At 43.9% G+C, this 19492-nt stretch overlaps 2 protein-coding genes across 5 annotated transcripts in view; one reads left to right on the top strand and one right to left on the bottom strand.

Annotated features, from left to right (window-relative positions):
• The window catches only part of PI4K2A (phosphatidylinositol 4-kinase type 2 alpha), a gene marked incomplete at its 5' end in the record, with an annotated part of 29574 nt that extends 15397 nt beyond the window's left edge, over window positions 1-14177 (top strand). Inside the window, 7 exons of the mRNA XM_014532628.1 lie at window positions 223-354; window positions 916-1069; window positions 6364-6425; window positions 8922-9021; window positions 9763-9896; window positions 10385-10444; window positions 11783-14177. Of these exons, the coding sequence (XP_014388114.1) occupies window positions 223-354; window positions 916-1069; window positions 6364-6425; window positions 8922-9021; window positions 9763-9896; window positions 10385-10444; window positions 11783-11944 (804 nt within the window). The remainder of the gene's footprint in view (window positions 1-222; window positions 355-915; window positions 1070-6363; window positions 6426-8921; window positions 9022-9762; window positions 9897-10384; window positions 10445-11782) is intronic.
• Window positions 14178-15309: 1132 nt separating this feature from the next.
• The window catches only part of AVPI1 (arginine vasopressin-induced 1), an 8240-nt gene continuing 4057 nt past the window's right edge, over window positions 15310-19492 (bottom strand). For 2 of the 4 annotated variants that reach the window (XM_005885398.2, XM_014532685.1), the window contains exons 2-3: window positions 16910-17206; window positions 15310-15902 (exon numbers count right to left, since the gene is read on the bottom strand). In XM_005885398.2, coding sequence (XP_005885460.1) covers window positions 15743-15902; window positions 16910-17196 — 447 coding nt within the window. In that variant the 5' untranslated portion in view covers window positions 17197-17206 and the 3' untranslated portion in view covers window positions 15310-15742. Of the gene's footprint in view, window positions 15903-16909; window positions 17207-17666; window positions 17742-18036; window positions 18103-19492 lie in introns of those variants that run through there. The other 2 variants (XM_005885396.2, XM_014532684.1) reach the window with 2 other exon arrangements.

Genomic DNA, 19492 nt, shown 5'->3' with positions numbered 1-19492 from the left:
TGTCTAGGGTTCTTCTGTGATGTGGTTTGTCAACATTTCATTGGCCCAAACTGGTCATATACTCCATCTAAGCTGCTAGGAACACTGAGAGATGTATTCTTTCTGTGTGCCCTAGAAGAGGAACAGTATTGGTGAGCATCAAGCTATTCTCTGCCATAGTGGGATAGTTTTTTAAATTTGACTCTACCTCTAACCTAGGTATCTCTTCTCTTTCAACTATAGGTAGTACACATGGCCAGTGAGACCTTCAACTATAGTGCCATTGACCGAGTGAAGTCCAGGGGCAAGCGGCTTGCGCTAGAGAAAGTGCCAAAAGTTGGGCAACGGTTTAACCGCATCGGGCTACCGCCAAAGGTATAGACTACATTTATGTGATTTATCAAAGGTGATGACTTATAGTGCCATAGTCATCCAAGTGGTGAAGCAAGGCGTCTATAGACCAGGGATGGGGAACATCCGGCCCTGCAGGTGGGACTCAAAATTCAATAAATCTTGGAGCTTTTTTCATAGCAACATAAGTTTATATTAAGTGAATTATATTAAGTGAATGATGTTATAAATATCCAAATGGCCCTTGGCAGAAAAAAGATTCCCCACCCCTGCTATAGACGCATATATGGACATGTGAATAGCCTGCCCTGAGGCTCCTGTCCTTCATTTCTGTCAAGGGCCTAAAATCCTAACTTTCTCCCTTTACTCCTCTTGACCATTTGGATGGGTTTCTTGAATTTGAACAGGCAATCACCATCACAGCCCTTTTCTCCTGTACTTGCAAGGAGATGAAGTAAACATCTTGAAAACGTTTTCCTCCTCTTATATAAAATTCACAAGACCTTAGTGGGTCCCTGGCTTACTCTTGGGATCTTTGAGCTTGGACTTTAGGGAAATAACTTTCTTCCTCTTTCTTGGTTGCAGGTTGGTTCATTCCAGCTCTTTGTTGAAGGCTATAAAGATGCAGACTACTGGCTACGGCGTTTTGAAGCAGAACCTCTCCCTGAGAACACTAACCGGCAACTACTGCTGCAGTTTGAACGGTTGGTGGTGCTGGATTACATCATCCGCAACACTGGTGAGCAGTGTAGTGGTCCTCTGCTCTGTGCCAGACTGATGAGGCATAGGAGGAGGCCTGGAGCCACACTGGCCAGAGCCCTAGTAATTTTTATAGCAGCTAGACCTATCACAGTACAGTTTTGTCTTTAAGTACCTCAGATAAGTGGATTCTTACAGTATTTGTCATTTTGTGACTGGGTTATTTCGTCTATATATATAAAAGCCCAAGTGAACTTTACGACCGAACAACCGGAACGACTGGTCAACCAGTCGCTATGGTGTGCACTAACCACCAGGGGCAGGTGCTCAATGCAGGAGCTGCCCCCTGGTGGTCAGTGCACTCCCACAGCCAACCTCCTGCGACCCCTCCCCCCAGCCAGCTGGCCCTGCAATAGGCCTCGATCACCAGCCAGGCTGAGGGACCCCACCCATGCATGAATTTGTGCACCGGGCCTCTAGTTTAGTATAATATCCTTAAGGTTCATTCATGTTGTGGCTGAATAGTCCATTGTATGTGTATATACCACATTTTGCTTCTCTGTTGACGGAAGCAACTTAGGTCGCTTCCATATTTTAGCTATTATAAATAATGCTGCTGTGAATATGGATGTACAAATATCTCTTTGAGATATTGCTTTCAATTCTTTGGAGTATATACCAAGAAGTAGAATTGCTGGATCATATGGTAATTCTGTCTTTAATCTTTGAGAAATCACTATACTGTTTTCCACAGTGGCTATACCATTTTACATTCCCATCAACACCGCAGAAGAGCTCCAATTTTTCCACATCCTGGTCCATTTGTTATGTTCTGTTCTTGTTGTTTGTTTTTTATAGTAGCCATCCTAATGAGTGTGAGGTGGTATCTCATTGTAATTTTGATTTGCATTTCCCAAATGATTAGTTATGTTGAACATATTTTCAAGTGCTTGTTGGCCATTTGTATATCTTCTTTGGAGAAATGTGTATTCAAGTTCTTTGCCCATCTTCCAGTCAGGTTGTTTGTTTTATTGTTGTTGAGTTGTAGAAATTCTGGATATTCATTCCTTATCATATACATAATTTGCAAATACTTTTTTTTCTATTCTGTGGGTTGCTTTTTTACTGTGTTGATAGTGTCTTTTGATGCAATTTTTAAATTTTCATGAAGTCCAACTTGTTTATTTTTTGTTGTTGTTGTCTGTGTCTTTGGTATTATATCTAAGAAATAATTGCCAAATTCAATATCTTGAAACATTTTGCCCTTTCTTTTAAGAATTTAATAGTTTTAGGTCTTAGATTTATGTCATGGATCCATTTTGAGTTAATTTTTGTATATAGTGTTAGGGAGGGTCCAATCTCATTTGTTGAAATGACTGTCTTTCCCCCAGTGAATGGTCTTGCCATCTTTGTCAAAGGTCATTTGATCATATATATGCAAAGGTTTAATTCTGGACTCTATTCCATTGGTTTATATGTTTGTCTTTACACTGTGTTCAGTACTATACTGTTTGTAGCAAGTTTTCAAGTCAGGAAGTTTATTCTTTTTCTAGATTGTTTTGGCTATTCATGGTCTCTGGATATTCCATATGAATTTTAGGATGGGTTTTTCTATTTCTGCAAAGAAAAGTGTTGGTTTTTTAAAAAAAATATATTTTATTGATTTTTTACAGAGAGGAAGGGAGAGCGATAGAGAGTTAGAAACATTGATGAGAGAGAAACATCGATCAGCTGCCTCCTGCACATCCCCTACTGGGGATGTGCCCGCAACCGAGGTACATGCCCTTGACCGGAATCGAACCCGGGACCCTTGAGTCCGCAGGCCGACGCTCTATCCACTGAGCCAAACCGGTCAGGGCAAGTGTTGGGGTTTTGATAGGAATTGCATTCAAGCTATAGATTGTTTCAGGTATTAGTGACATCTTAATAATATTTTTTTCCTGTCTATGAACATGGGACATCTTTCCACTTTCTATGTCTTCTATAATTTCTTTCAGCATTGTTTTGTAGGTTTTTTTTTTAATCCTTACCAGAGGGTATTTTTCCCATTGATTTTCAGAGAGATTGGAAGAGGAACAGAGAGAAATAGAGAAGAGAGAGAGAGAGAGAGAGAGAGAGAGAGAGAGAGAGAAAGAGAAACATCCATGTGAGAGAGACACATTGACTGGTTGCCTCCTGCATGTGCCTGACCAGGGCCAGGGATTGAACCTGCAACCCAGGTACATGCCCTTCACTAGGAATTGAACCCACGACCCTTCAGTGCATGGTCTGATGCTCCAACCACTGAGCAACATTGTCCAGGACAGTGTTTTGTAGTTTTCATTAACTTCTTTGGTTAAGTTAATCACTAAGTATTTTTTTCTTCTTGATGCTATTGTAAATGGAGGGTTATTATTATTATTATTATTATTTTCACTGTTAGTGTATAGAAATGCAGCTGATGTGTTGATTTTGTGTCCTGATACTTTGCTGAATTTGTCAATTTTAACAGTTTTTGTGGAATCTTTAAGGTTTCTACATACATGATTATACCATATGCAAACAGATAATTTTACTTTTTCCTTTCTGATTTAGATGACTTTTTCTTGCATAATTGTTCTGGTCTTCCAATAGTATGTTGAATGAAAGTTATGTGAGTGAGCATCCATGTTTTGTTCTAAATCTTAGAGGGAAAGCTTTTGGTCTTTCACATTGAGTATGTTTGCTATGCGTTTTTCACATATAACTTTTATTATATGGAGGGAGTTTCCTTCTATTCCTAGTTTGTTGAGTGTTTTTGGATGTTGAATGGATGTTGAATAATGTCTAATGCTTTTTCTGTAGCAATTGAGATCATCAATCTGTTAATGTGATATTTACATTGTTCCATTTTCATTGGTTGAACCATCCTTACATTCCAGTAATAAATATTAGTCATGGTGTATAATCCTGGTAATATGCTCTGAATTCAGTTTGCTAGTATTTTCTTGAGGATTTTTTTTTTAATCCTCACTCAAGGATATGTTTTTATTGATTTTAGGGAGAGAGGAAGAGGGAGAGAGAGTGAGAGAGGGAAACATTGATGTGAGAGAGAAACATCGATTGGTTGCCTTTCATACACACCCTGACCAGTGATCAAACCACAACCTAGGTATGTTAGGTATGTGCCCTGACCAGGAATCGAACCCACAACCGTCTGGTGTACGGGATGACACTATCAACTGAGCCACCCAGCCAGGGCTGTTGAGGATCTTTGCATAAATATTCATAAGGGATATTGGTTTGTAGTTTCCTTGTTGTGTCTTTGTCTGACTTTGGTACAAAAGTAATGCTGGCCACATAGAATGAGTTATGGAGTGTACCCTTCTCTTCAATTTTTCAGAATTGTTTGAGGAGGATTGGTGTTAGTTCTTTAAATGTTTGGTAGAATTCACCAGTGAAGCCATCAGGTCTAGGGCTATTATTTGTTGAGAGACTTTTGATTAGTGATTCAATTTTCTTACTAGTAATAGGTCCACTCAGATTTTCTATTTCTTTTTGGTTTAGTTTTGGTAGGTTTTGTGTTTCTAGGACTTTGTTCATTTCATCTAGGTCAGTGGTCGGCAAACGGCGGCTCGCAAGCCACATGCGGCTCTTTGGCCCCTTGAGTGTGGCTCTTCCATAAAATACCACATGCGGGCGCGCACATACAGTGCAATTGAAACTTCGTGGCCCATGTGCAGGAGTCGGTTTTTGGAAAGGAGATAGACAAAACAAGTATACAAGACAAGTGTGGATGGGAGAGTTGGAAGGGGTCAACCTCAGCGAACGTACCTCAATCAGATTGAGGATGTTTTTAGCAAATGCCAGCTTAGGAGTACCCTAATTAAGTTAATAACAATGTACATACCTATATAGTTTAAGTTTAAAAAATTTGGCTCTCAGAAGAAATTTCAATCATTGTACTGTTGATATTTGGCTCTGTTGACTAATGAGTTTGCTGACCACTGATCTAGGTTATTCAGTTTGTTAGCATAAACTGCTCACAGTACTCTCATCCTTTTTTTTTTTTAATTTCCGTAGACTCAGTAGTAATGTCCCTATTTTAATTTCTGATTTTAGTAATTTGTATATTCTTTTTATCTGCCTTAATCTTTATAGCTAAAGGTTGGTCAATTTTATTTATCCAGTGAGACAACTGTTATATTTTAATTTTAGAGCATTTAGTTAATTTATAATGTCTGTATAGATATGTTTAGATTTTCATCTACCATCGTATTACTTGCTTTCTATGTTTTTCTACTTATCTTCTTTTAATCTCTCTTTCTCTCTATGCTATTTTTTTCCTTTTCCTTTCTTACTTTTAAATTCTTTTATTATTATTTTATTTCTCCTCTCTTTTAGCTTAGAAGTTATATATGCTTTGTCTTTTCTTTTGGTGGTTACCATGTGAATCCTTGATTTTCCAAATCTATTAATTGGTACTTTTACTATTTTCTTGGACAATGCAAAGATCTTAGAACCCATTAGCTCCATTTATCCATCTCCAGACTTTTATACTCTTATTGTCATGTGTTTTAATTATATATGTACCAGAGGCCCGGTACACGAAATTCGTGTACTGGGAAGGCGGTGTCCCTCAGCCTGGCCCGCGTCCTCTTGCAGTCCAGGATCCCTCGGGGGATGTCCAGGTCCCCTCGCTCCTTACCGCCTGCCTGCTTGCTGCTCCTTACCCTGGGCTCGCTGCTCCTTAGTGGAGGTGGAGAGGCTCCTGCCACCGCTGCTGCACTTGCCAGCTGTGAGCCTGGCTTCTGGCTGAGTGGTGCTCCCCCTGTGGGAGCGCAATTACCACCAGGGGGCAGCTCCTGCGTTGAGCATCTGCCTCCTGGTGGTCAGTACGCATCATAGCGACCCGTCATTCCACCGTTCGGTCGATTTGCATATTAGCCTTTTATTATATAGGATAGGATATGTATACATGCATATATAAACACATTTATATAAAACTGTAAGACAATACTATTGTCATTAATAATGATTATGGAGACTTTTGAACATTCACAAATAAGCAGAATGAACCAGTCATCCCACCTCTTAGCTTCTTCCCAAATCAGCAGGTGCTCTGTAGGAAAAGAAGTCACAAATGCTGGACATCCTTTCTAGATTTCCTTTCTCTCCCAGATCTTGATACTTTATCTCTTAATGATTTTATTAAAATCTCCAAAGCCTTCAGGAGATTTTAAAATATTTTACTTTGTAGTTGTTCTCAGTAGAGTGATTGGCCAAGTGTCCAAAATAACTAGTCCACCATGAAAATGAAAGTTGCCCCTGTTTTCTGTGGAATTCTTTTTGCTAACTTTATATTTCTGTTGATAGATCGCGGCAATGACAACTGGCTGATTAAATATGACTATCCAATGGATAGTTCTAGCTCTCGGGTAAGAGGTTCATTTACATTTTAAAGAAGAGGATGAAGTAGAGTATATGCATACAAAAGAATTAGGGGGTAGCACATATATTTAAAATTGATAGGTTAATGCTTGATAGAGTTTTCCTCTATCTGTTTTTTAAGGAATATGCTACTAAATAATGTTAATGGGAATAAAATGAAGAAAAGTTCACATAAATGTGGGACATACTTTATGCCTTTCTTAGAGATTCATGTTGCATAGTAGCATAGTGAAGGTCTGAGAAGTTGTGCATTAAATGAACCTGTTTGATTTTGATTGGCCCAGTGATTTCTACACTTTTGTGACCATAGAGCACATTTTTCACAACAGACCACACTTCCAAAGAACATCAGTTTAGAGAAAGCTGCTTAGCTTTCTTTCTTATAACTATGTATGTGTGTATATATATATATATATTTCAGAGAGGGGGAGAGAGAGAGAGAGAAACATCAATGATGAGAGAGAATCATTGATTGGCTGCCTCCTGCATGCCCTCTACTAGGGATCAAGCCCACAACACAGGCATGCCCTTGACTAGAATCGAACCCTGGACCCTTCAGCCTGCAGGCTGACACTCTATCTCCTGAGCCAAACCAGCTAGGGCGCTGCTTAGCTTCCTTTACGCTCATTTTTCCCCTAGTTCACCACATTTGTCTATCCTGCTCAGGCTGCATGTTTTAAAAAAATTAATGTGAGGGCTACCTGGACAAGAAGAGAGTGAGGTTGGTTTTTATTCCTCATGTTTTGTTTTGTTTTTCCCTTCCAGCTTTATTGAGATTAGCAACAGGTAGCATTGTGTAATTTTAAGGTATACAATATGATGATTTAAAATATATACACACACCCACACACACACACACACACACACACGCACTCAGAGAGGAAGGGAGAGGCAGAGAGAGAGAGAAACATCAATGATGAGAGAGAATCATTGATCGCTGCCTCCTGCACACCCCACACTGGGGATTGAGCCCACAACCCAGGCATATGCCCTGACTGGGATTCGAATTATGATCTCCTGGTTCATAGATGGTCGTTCAACCCCTGAGCCACGCCAGTAGACTATGATGATTTGATATCCTATATAATAAAAGCCTAATATGCTAGTGTCTGACCATTTGACCAGTTGCTGTAACGCGCACTGACCACCAGGGGGCAGATGCTCTGACTGGTAGGTTAGCTTGCTGCTGGGATTCAGCCAATCGGGACTGGGCGAGATGGGCCCGACACGCCCTGGAGCCCTCCCACCAGACACTGCCCGATCGTGCACTGGTGGCGTCCCTTGGCCTGGCCTGCAGGGATCGGGCTGAAACCAGCTCTCCAACATCCCCCGAGGGGTCCCGGATTGTGAGAAGGCACAGGCCAGGCCGAGGGACCCACCGGTGCACGAGTCCGTGCACTGGGCCTCTAGTATGTATATATTGTGAAATATTTACCACAGTAAGGTTAATTAACATATCCTCATAGTTTTTTTAATTCCTTAATAGTTCTCAAATTTTGTGCATCAAAATTACCTGAAGAACTTATGAAAAATAGTACAGATTCTCCCATTATGTTGGGTAAAACTCAGGATTTCATATTTTGAATAAGGTATCCCAGGGGGTTCTGATGCAGGTGTACTGGACCCACATTCCCTGAACCTGAAGTATGGAGCCAAGTAGATAATCATGAGTGTGTCTGACATGAGCTGTCACAGGTAGCCTGCCCTATTTTTTTTGCATTTAGCTCTTGTCCTTTTCCTTTCTATGGATCACTGAAGCAGGGAACAGACTCCCTTGTGCAAGAGCAGCTGTTATCTTCCATGGTCCTGTTATCTCACTGGAAAAATATGGTCACCACCAGTGAAGTGGCATCTGAGTCAAGGTCCACACAGAAGGACTTTAACAAACCAATATTTATTTGTTTTTCTTGTTTTCATACCCTCAGGAATCTCATTGCCTTTCCCTAGGAGGAATGGCTTATAGCAGTGATGGCGAACCTTTTGAGCTCGGCGTGTCAGCATTTTGAAAAACCCTAACTTAACTCTGGTGCCGTGTCACATATAGAAATTTTTTGATATTTGCAACCATAGTAAAACAAAGATTTATATTTTTGATATTTATTTTATATATTTAAATGCCATTTAACAAAGAAAAATCAACCAAAAAAATGAGTTTGCGTGTCACCTCTGACACACGTGTCATAGGTTCACCATCACTGGCTTATAGTTATCTTTTCTTATTGTCATTTCCTTTATTACCAATGACTGTTGGAACTCCTGGAGAAGTGCACCTTTTCTAAGGTGAGAAAGGGACTCTGAGAACCTTGAACAAGCCAAGTCAGAGGTGTCATAAATGTGCTAAGTTCAGAAAACCATGTGGGAACTAATTCAGAGGTTGACTAAGGATTGGTGCCTGAGGAGGATGAGAGGGGATGCCTTGCTACTATTTTAAAGGGCCTGAGGCACATGGGACCCTCAGTATTTAGTCTTTCCTTGCTGTTTAGGACACAGACTGGGTGGTGGTGAAGGAGCCTGTTATCAAGGTGGCTGCCATTGACAATGGGCTGGCTTTCCCCCTGAAGCATCCTGACTCCTGGAGGGCATGTAAGTCTCAAGACTACTGTGTGATCTGGCTCATCTTTTGCTAGGTCACCGTTTCTTGCCTGTGCAAGGTAGATAATACATGCATTGTAGGATTGTCCTAAAAATTAATGAAATAATGCAGCTCATGCACTTTAGTGCAATGGTTGGCACATGGCAATGACTCCATAATATAAGCTAGTGTTATAATTTTTACTATATTATTCCCATTAAAAGCATAGAGTTGAGTTTTCTCTTTGCTGTGTATTTTTCTCATTCTTTCTGAGAACTATCTTTTAAAAAATGTATTCTATTAAAGAAACAAAAAAAAAGCAAAAATATATTCTATTTGTGTTTAAATATAAGCTTTCAGTGCTCTGTCTTCCTTGTTACATCCTGGAAGCCAGCTCTTCCTGCCCTGTTATAACTGAGAAACTTTTAGAAAGAGGAAGAGATACAGGTGGGGGGTCATTAGCCCCTTTGCAGCACTAGTCTTTTCAGAAGGAGTATCTCAGTGTCTCAGAGGCAAGTCATTGATTCTACACAGGCTTGCATCTTGGAAGGTAATGTACTAGTAATACCTGGGAAAGAACACAAGCTCTGGGATTAGGCAGACCTGGGTTTTCACCTACTATGTAACCTTTAGGGGTTCACAGCTCTTATAATTTTTCTGTTGTATATCAAGGAAGAGGGTGGATGGAGGACATAGATGGGCAGGGATTTTTTTTCAATACCAAATTTGTTTTTGATCTTTCTTCTTTTCAGACCCTTTTTACTGGGCCTGGTTGCCCCAGGCAAAAGTCCCATTCTCTCAGGAGATCAAAGATCTGATTCTTCCAAAGATATCTGACCCTAACTTCGTCAAGGACTTGGAGGAGGACCTATATGAACTCTTCAAGGTTAGCCCTGGAAATGTCAGCCTTATAACCATATAGAAGAAGAAATTCTTAAAGGTTTTTCTAATTGGTCCTGCTACAAGCCAAGAGAGCATGGCTAGCACCCTTCTGACTTCTGTTAGCCAGTGAAGAGCAAGATTCCCACAAGGGATAGCAGGATCTAGTTTGGATTAGTAGGGAAAAAATTGGCAGCTGTGATGAACCACACCGGGGTGTGTCCTGTGGCTTCAGTGTATCTGCAGAGCTCTCATCTTCAAATGGAGCACTGGAGCCTCGAGTTCTTTAGAGTTAATGAGACGCAGGACAGGATATTTACTTGTTCTGTTTCCCCAACTGTGAAACAGGGAGTTCTTGGGGTGGTAGTTAACTTCACTAAACCTCACAAGCCTTGCTGTAGGTTTTCTTTACTAGCAAGTTTCCAATTGGGTAGGAAAATGGGTTCTTCTGAGTAATTCATTCAGGTTCTACCTCCTTCTGCCCTTCTTTTGCAGAAAGATCCTGGTTTCGACAGGGGCCAGTTCCATAAGCAGATTGCTGTCATGCGGGGACAGGTGAGCCTGGGACATCTGGTGTCAACACTGGGATCTCTCTGGGAGGGTTATATGCTCATGTTGAGTAAATATGTAAAGATTGTATTTTATACTTTTTTCAGTCTGTCATACATATTTGTGACTCTGCATTTACACATGAGAGAAAGGTAGCCCTCCCCAGTCTCCCACCTCTTCCAGGGTACCTGGTGGTTAGTGATGTGCTTATTGTGTGCTTACTTCTGTGCTACTTGCTGGATAGTTCATTGGTAAATTTACCCAGTGATCCTGGTCCACCAGTAGTTGCTCAAGGCAGACCATATACCATGGTGATTAAGAGCTAGGTCTAGAGTTAGTCTGTTTTACCGCTTACATGGCTTTGGACAAGAGCATCTACTTCCTTGTTTATAAAATGAACAGGAATAATACTTTGCAGAGTTGGCTAGAGGATTACACGAGATAATGCATATTAAATATTTAGTAAAAACTATGCCTGGCACATGATAAGCACTCAGATATTGGCTCTGGTTATAATTTCTGTTATCATTATTTCTTCTCTTTCCACTTCACCTTCAAAGAGAGCTAAGAATCCCCCAGGGCATTATTTTTTTTAATAGATTTTTATTGATTTCAGAGAGAAAGGGAGAGGAGAGATATAAACATCAATGATGAGAAAGAATCATGGATCGGCTGCCTCCTGCACGCCCCACACTGGGGACCAAGACTGCAACCCAGGCATATGTCCTGACCAGGTATCGAACTGTAACCTGGTTCATAGGTCGACACTCAACCACTGAGCTACACCGGCCAGAAAATTGTTTGTTTCTTATCCCTTAAATTATTAACTGATCCCGTAGTCTTGGGCATTTATATAATTTTCACTTTATAAACAATACTGCACTGTATTGGTTTAAACTGTTTTGTGCATGTCCACAATTGTTTTCTGAGTCCTAAAAATGGAAGTGCTGAGTCAGAGGGCCTGTTTACGTTTAAATTTCTATTGTCCACTGGCCTTTTTGAAAGGCTGTCCCACCATCCAGCCCTACAGCCATGTGTCTGAACCCTCCCCAACTCTGAGTCACCTTCTTTTTCTGTATCTTTTTCAATTGGAAGGGCAAAATATAGGAGATATTTTTTGTAATCTTCATTTTTAAAATGACTAGAGAACTTTCCATTTTCTATATATTGCCCAATTACAGTCCTACTCTTATAAATAGATTATTTGTACAGTTTTCCATTAGCATGTTGTTCGTTTATTTATTTTTTATTGATTTATAGGAGCATTCTGTCTGCCAGTCTCCCTTTAGAGGCACGCCTGGATGCCTATGCCTTTCCTTAATTTATCTCATTTTCCCACTGCAGATCCTAAATCTGACTCAGGCCTTGAAAGACAACAAGAGTCCCCTGCACCTGGTCCAGATGCCACCTGTGATTGTTGAGACAGCTCGTTCCCACCAGCGGTCTGCTAGCGAATCCTACACACAGAGCTTTCAGAGTCGGAAACCCTTCTTTTCGTGGTGGTAGCCCAAGAGGCAGACAAGAGTACGTTGTCAGAGACTTGGGCTAGGAGGAAACTTGGGGAGCGGGTTGCAGGAAAAGCCTGAAAAGCCGGTAGAAAGCAATGCCCGTGAGAGCCCTCCCTCTCTGCTCACCATCCCCCTCAGGGCTTTCCCAAGCACAGGGAGAAGCACAAACAGAGCAACAGCGAGTGCTGGTGGGCTCCCCTGAGTGCTGAGGAAGGCTGGAGCTCCATGGAAGGAGCCAGATGCCCAGGAAGGAGCATCTGCCTTCCAGCACCCCCTGAGGGCAGGCTGGGAAATTCCCTTTCCTGGTGAGACCTGGGCGCTGTTGCAATTCCTCATTATATTCTGCATCAGAAACAAACAAATAACAAAAATTTAAATTATTAGCAAAACCCAGGCAGAATCCCAGATTCTTACAGAAACCTCGAATCCAGACCTAGATTTGCATGGACCCAGACATTCAGATGCCTCACTCTCATGGACCAAGGCAGCTGGGTTACTCGCATTCCTGGGGCAGACAGAAGCGGTACCTTTCCTTTGAGATTTTGCCAAGTCTTCTCTTTCTCCTCCCACCAGTGCAGTAGGCTGACTAAAAGCCTCCAAATGCAATTTGCATGGCGGGGGTACTTTTGCTCTAGACCTCCTAGCAGCTCTGTATATGATCCTATAGATCAGCTCTGCTCTCTGCTCTGCTAGGGATCCAACCTCTCAAGTGCAGGCCTGCAACCTGCCTATCACTCAGGTAAAGGCAGGAGGGAGGACGTGGACTCCCTGGCATGTACAAGTGATCCATGTAGCCTGAGTGTATGCTGGGAACTGTAATTGGTCTATGGGCAAACTTATCCCCGTCTTGCTTCCTGAGTCCTTGGCCTTAGCCATAGGTGATAAACTCCCAGTCCTCTCATTTGTTCCCATTATTTTAGATGTTTCTTTTCTCAATTCTGGCTAAGGGGTTCAGTTTGGATTCTGGAGTGGGTCTCAGCTCATAAGAGGACAGGATATCAGGTTCTCTTTATGCTACCACTGCTGCTTGGTTGAGGTAACAGGCCTTGTGTTCTGCTCCTAATTGGTAGCTGCGCTTTGCTCCCTCACTTTGTTCCAGGCCAATTTTTCCATGGCTTCTTGAGAAAAGCGGGCCCAAAGGAGAGAGGCCTTCAAACTGTTCCCCAGTGCCAGTCCAGCTCAGTGCGCTTCCTGCTTCCATGTCTCTCCCCTCAACTATCCCCTTGCCAGGTGCCCAAGCCCTTTCTACACCAAAGCAAAGAGTGGCCCCCACAAGGGAGAAAAGAGGGTGCCATCTGTAGCTCAGGAGCAGCCATATGCTACTGGACTCCCAAGTTTCTGGAACCCTGCGATTGGTCAATCAGCTGTGAAAGAAACTATCTTGAAGGTTTGAAAAACAACCAAAGAAAGGGAGTGAGGACTAGGTCTTGTGCCCTTTGCTTGCCCATCTCCTGCCATCCAGGAGACAGAGTGGAGATGTGCAGCTCTCTCATAAGCTGGGCTAGGCTGCCCTTCCATTCCAGCCCCTGGAGCCAGCTTATCTTGGGCTTCCATCCAGCTGACGGGAAGAGTCTCTGGGAGCTGGGTGTGCATGCCCCATGGACAAAGGCACAGCTCCCTTGACAATCCCAGTCAGCCAACCTGGACACTAGCCTTGGGGACCATGTTTTTGAGAATGCCTGCCCTCAGACTGCAGGAGTAGTAGGGCTCCCAGAAGCTGGAAGGGGGCCCAGGTGTGTTTAGCTCTCCACAGACATCTTTGTATAAATGTGTGGTAAAGGTGGGCATCAAGAGAGCCTGAGGATTCTGAGGAACCTACTTGCTCCCCCCAACCAAGCAGATCTGCACATTGCCCTCATCCAGACCAGCTCTGTGGGAAGGAAACTGGGTCTAATGCAAGAGGGGGCTGGTCCCAGTCCTGGCAGGTGAGACAGTGGGAGGGGCATCCTTTCCTGGCCTCTCTGCTCTCTTTGAAACCTGTACTCAGGTTGCCTTGAATGTGGACTTTGCGAGAGCCAGGGGTCCAGAGTGCCAGGGCAGGCTTCTGGGTGGTACTCATGGAATGGCCCAGCCCTCTGCCAGCCATAGGCCCTGTCCCCCAGTGTCAGGGAGTAGAGGCTGGGCTGTAAGTCCTACTGCCTCTTACTGTTCTTCTAATGCACTGTAGAAATTGTATGTAATGTATTTAAATCAATGCAAATGTATGAATAACAAGTCCAATTCTGACCTTTTTTGTCTAGTTTTCTTTGGTGGAAGGAAGACAATGTAGAATGAAATTTTAAGTACAGAGAACCCCGAGTTTCCGTGAGTTGCTAAGACTTGGCTCCTGAGTCTATTTCCCTCCAGTGGGGGAAATCCACACCCTCATTTCCAGTCTCAGTGCTCTGAAAACCAAAAATTTTTCATAACTTAAATTTGACACCAAAACTGACCTGAATCTACATGGAAGCTATTTGTAACCATGATGAATCCCTAAGTGTGAATATTTGTTGCAGAAATATTAATGTTTTGTTATGGGATATTCCCCTATGAGGGATGGTACAGTATTTGCACTGACTACTTCTGCAAATTAAAAAGTTCCCAACTCATCTAGTCACAAAGGTTTGGAAGGAATATGGACCGGCTTCTCTTCTTGGCTGCGAGAGGGTAGCCCTGCTCTGCATGTGCTTGGAGCACTTTGAGCCCTGTCTTCTTCAAAGTGATGGATAATCTAGCACAGTGGTTCTCAACCTTCTGGCCCTTTAAACACAGTTCCTCATGTTGTGACCCAACCATAAAATTATTTTTGTTGCTACTTCATAACTGTAATGTTGCTGTTATGAATCGTAATGTAAATATCTGATATGCAGGATGGTCTTAGGCGACCCCTGTGAAAGGGTCGTTCGACCACCAAAGGGGTCGCGACCCACAGGTTGAGAACCACAGATAGGATGGGTGGGTGAGGAGCTGAATGGGAATGACGGGGCATACTTCTTTTGAGGATAACCTTAAGGGTTTTCAGGCTATGCGAACCTTGGAAAATGGAGGAGCTCAAGAATGATTGGTTCAGCTGTTGACCCATCTCAGGATGGTTGGCCCATGGGGTTGAAGAAGCCAGCTGAGGAACTGGCACCCATTACTGTGACTGCAGGCGCACTGGCCAAAAACCCTGTCCTCTCCTGTGGCTCAGGACTGCCCACAGAGCTGCTTCCATCTCCCCATCTGACAGCCTCTGGAAAAGGAAGCTTGGCACAGGGGCTCTACGGGATGGTGGTGAGAAGGCAAAGGAGGCCGGCCCTGTTTTCTTCTTCCTGGGAACACAACCTTCCCTGCAATGAGCCCAACCCCTCACCCCCCAGCTCCGGAGTATCAAGACACACACAGTTCTTGGTGCAAATGTTTTTATTTTGCCACTTAAACCACAGTTTACTTGTGTGGCCTGACAGGGACAGGGGTGTAGGACAGGCTGCTGGACCATGGGTCATAATACAGGAGGGTTAGTAGCAGGAGTGGTGAGATGCTTGGTCTGAGTGCCTGTTGCTTAACTCCTCGGGGAATGTCATGCAGCCCAAGTATAGTGTTAGGTGGGGAAGGGTCAAGGCAAGAACGGTCACTGTTGCTGCTCCTGGTGAGGAATGGGTCCCACACAATTAGAGCTCAGTGGATATCTCCAGTCCTCTTCTGAATTGAGCAGGCCAGCAGCAGCACGTGGGGCTGTCTGCCTCCAGTCTCTTCCTCCTTCACCTTCCCGGGCCCTTGGGCCAAAGTCCCTATGATTCCTGGGGAAGATAGTGCCATTCCCAGCCCCTTCCCTGGATCAGTGTCTGATCTGATGGAGGTAGCTTGTGGGGCCTGACTTCCTCCAATTCCGGCGGATCCTGGCACTTGTCCTCCTAGTGTTCAGATACTGATCGCTGGAAGCCATCTCTGTGGCACTGCTCTGTGGGTCAGCCAGTGGATCGCGGGGCTCTGGGATTCTGCAGGGAGTAAGTGTGGGATAGGCCAACATCAATAGGAAGGACAGAATGAGGACTAAAGAGATTTTGGTCATGTGAACTAATAAAACACACTGGGACAAAATGAGACCAGGGCTCTGGTCTCGTCTCTGCCTGCTGAGAGCTACGTGATGAGGCAAAACTTTCAGATTTCTATAGAGAGTAGGACTAGATCAGGGTGTGCAGCATTCAACGTTTCTCCAACTTCCTCATCCTGTACTCAAGACAGACACTGTTAATCAGTCATATGAGACTGGAGGAACCAAGTATCCTTACTAAGGTGTATTAAGTAGCGATTACTAATCAGTTGGAGTTGATATGGACCTGATGATCTCAGAAGGCCTGTTCAGGTCTAATGTTCTGATTGTGGGCTCCACAGAAGGCAGTGGAGGAATGGAGCCGAGTGTGCCCATAGCAGTTGGTTAGGTCATGTGGTTCAGCTCGATCGGGGCGGGGGGGGGCGGCGGGGGGCGGAGAAGGTGAGGATCCCAGTTCCTGGGCTGGCAGTGATCTAAGCAAAGAGCTGGATGATTAGGGAAAGTTTGGGATAAAGTTTCTCAACAACTGTTAACCTTTGTTGCCTCTAGAGTACTTTCCTATGCTATATTCTGTGTAATTCCAGAGCCAAGATATTCATCAGGCTGACTTTTGAATGTTACCTGTTCTTTAATAGATAAATTGTATTTTTTTCTCCCGTCCAAACACTAGTCCCTCATATATGGTTAACAATCACTGTGAAATAAGGTGGCACTGATAGGATCCTGGCACCCCTTCCCATGGGAGTTCACACGGTCATATATGACTCCAATAGTAACAGCAACCTTTTAAGTGCCAACCATGTGGTAGGCACTGTGTAGACCTTACCATAACCCCAGTGGTAGGCACTTTGCATGAGGCTGGGTCAGTAGCTCCAGGCCTCACAGCCAGGAAATGGTGGACGAGCATCATTAGTGTTCTCCCTCCCTCAGCCCTCACTCCCAGGAACCTACCTGAGCCGGCTGCAGTGATGTAGTGAGTGGCCCAGGGATTTCTGCCTCGGGGGCCTCTTTCTGCGCAGCCTCCTCAAGGCCTCCGCCACACGGTGGTCCCCTGCACACTCCCAGATGATCTGTGCCCGTTCCTCCGCCAGCTGGTCCCCGCTGCGCTGAAACAGACTCTGGATCTGCAGCAGCTCCGCATCCTGGAAGATGTTGGCCGAGGCCTGCTTGCGGCCCCGGGCCTCAGTGGGGGCCTGCCAAGGGAGCGGCTCGCTCACCACAGAGGCTGGGGTGCCCATCCTGGGTGCTCTGAGGAAGGAAAGCATGGAGATCAGCAGCTCAGCAGGCCCTTCCCAAACCTGGGGCTCCTAATGCAAGGACTTCTGGTGTTTCTGTTCTTCAGGAGCCAAGGTAAGGTAAGTCTTAAAATCACTTTGATTTCCCAGGGCAAATACTGTTAATAATGACAGCCAAACTTTATTATAAAGTGCTATGTGTCTGACATGTGGAAATTTAAGAGTCAGAGACACCTCTGAAGTAAGAGTTGTTTATCCCCACTTTACAGATGAAGGAGTGTGACTCAGAGGTTAAATGACTTCCCCACAGTCACAAAGCCCCACGTAGATGCAGAGCCAGGAGAACCAGGTCTGTCTGGCTCTAAAGTCCAGGCAGACCCCAGGATACCCAGGTCCTAATAACACCAGCAGCAGCAGCAGCAGCAGCTGAAGTGTGGTGAGTCAGTGTGTCTCATAATGAGAGCCATAGTCACCTGGCGTCACTGACATGTGAACACAGCAGCCCCATGAGGTAGGTACTTTCACCCCTCACGTCACAGACAAGGAAACTGAAAAAGAGAATGCAGATTTCTGATGGTGAGGCCCAGGCTCTACAGTACAGAAATAGAGGGGCTGTGGAGCTGGGTTGCCTGGGTTGGAATCCCACTTCTGGCTGCCTCCACCACTTACTGGCTGGTGACCTCCACTCACAGCTCCTTCCTGTGTAAATGTATCAGCTGTGCTAACTAGTACCTACTTCTTAGGTTGCTGTGAGGACCGAATGAAGGCACACACAGCATTAAGAACAGTGCTCAATGTTCTATTCTGCTTTTCCATCCATAAAATTGACAAGAGTTATCCCACCTCCTATCTTCAAGACTCTCGGGATGAACCAAGTCCATACAGGGTGAGGCAAAGGTAGGCTTACAGCTGTTCATATGGAAAATAATACAATAATTAATAATACAAGGATAAACTCTGTTTCTCGTACTCACAACTATAAACCTACTTTTGCCCCACCCTATATAATTTAGCAAACAGAATGAAATAGACCAATCAGGTCTACCGTCCAAAGGACCACTGAGAGAAAGGGGCAGGAGAAGACATTACAGGGTTGAATACTCTGTCAGGGCAGAGGCTGAAACTTACAAGAAAATCGATAAAAGTTACACTCATGTCAATGTCCTCCCACCATATCCAGGAAATGCAAATTAAATCACCTTCCTCAGTTCTAGATAGTTCACATTGAATAAATAAAGGCATAAGAAGAGCTCACCCACCTTATCCTTGTTTCTGGTACAACCTGAAAAATCCATGGCATTGGAAAACAAGAGACAAGGAAGACCAAAGACTTTGGCATTATGCAGAACTGGGTTTGAATCCCAACTCTGCCACTTGCTTAGCTGTGACCTTACGCAAGTTAATCAACTTCTCTGAGCCTGTTTGCTTAACTGTCAAATGGAGCCAAAACCACTTCTCAGGATTGGTGTAAATGAGTCTAGTATGGTACCAGGTACCCAATAAGAGCTAAATAAATGCAAATGCCCCTCTTTTTGGCTTCCTTGACTTTTGTGTTGGGTCAGAAGAGTGATGTAAGAGTTCTTTCCTCCAAGCAGTCTAGCCTGAGCCAGCTGAGAGCCTGCTTGTTCCCTCTGCCCCTCACAGCCCTGGGCCCAATGGGGAAGGCCTGGTTACTAAGTCAGACCTCATTCCACAGCTAGCTACAGACACAGCTGTCAACCAGCAACCAGCTTGAAAAGGAGGTAGATATGATGTACATGCTCACTGTAAAAAAAAAAAAAAAAAGCAAACAATAGAATCATACATAAAAGCACTACTGGTTTCCTATCCTCAGCTCACTTGCAAAAATAATCCTTACTCTCACCTGCCTTTTGTTCTCCAGAGAATTTGAGCCATGTCTTCATCCCATTCAGACTTCCCAGATAATGACTCTCCCTTCCTTACCCTGGCCTTCCCTCTTCCTCACCTCCATAGCTACCTCCTGATTCCAGTAATTTTTACACTCCACTGTCCTAGTTTCTAAGCCTTCTATCATAAGAACCTACTCTTTTTTAAAATGTGTATTTTTATTAATTTCAGAGAGGGGGGAGAAGGAGAAAGAGATAGAATCATCATCAGCTGCCTCCTACACACCCCACGCTGGGGATCAAGCTCGCTATCTGGGGCATATGCCCTGACAAGGAATCAAACCATGACCACCTGATTCATAGGTTAAGACTCAACCACTGAACCACACCAGCCAGTCCCCACTCTTTTTTCAAAAGATTTAATAATGAGCCCTAGCTGGTTTGGCTAAGTG

This window comes from Myotis brandtii, unplaced genomic scaffold, assembly GCF_000412655.1.
Source record: "Myotis brandtii unplaced genomic scaffold, ASM41265v1 scaffold902, whole genome shotgun sequence".
NCBI lineage: Eukaryota > Metazoa > Chordata > Mammalia > Chiroptera > Vespertilionidae > Myotis > Myotis brandtii.
This window is presented reverse-complemented; position numbering and strand designations above follow the sequence as displayed.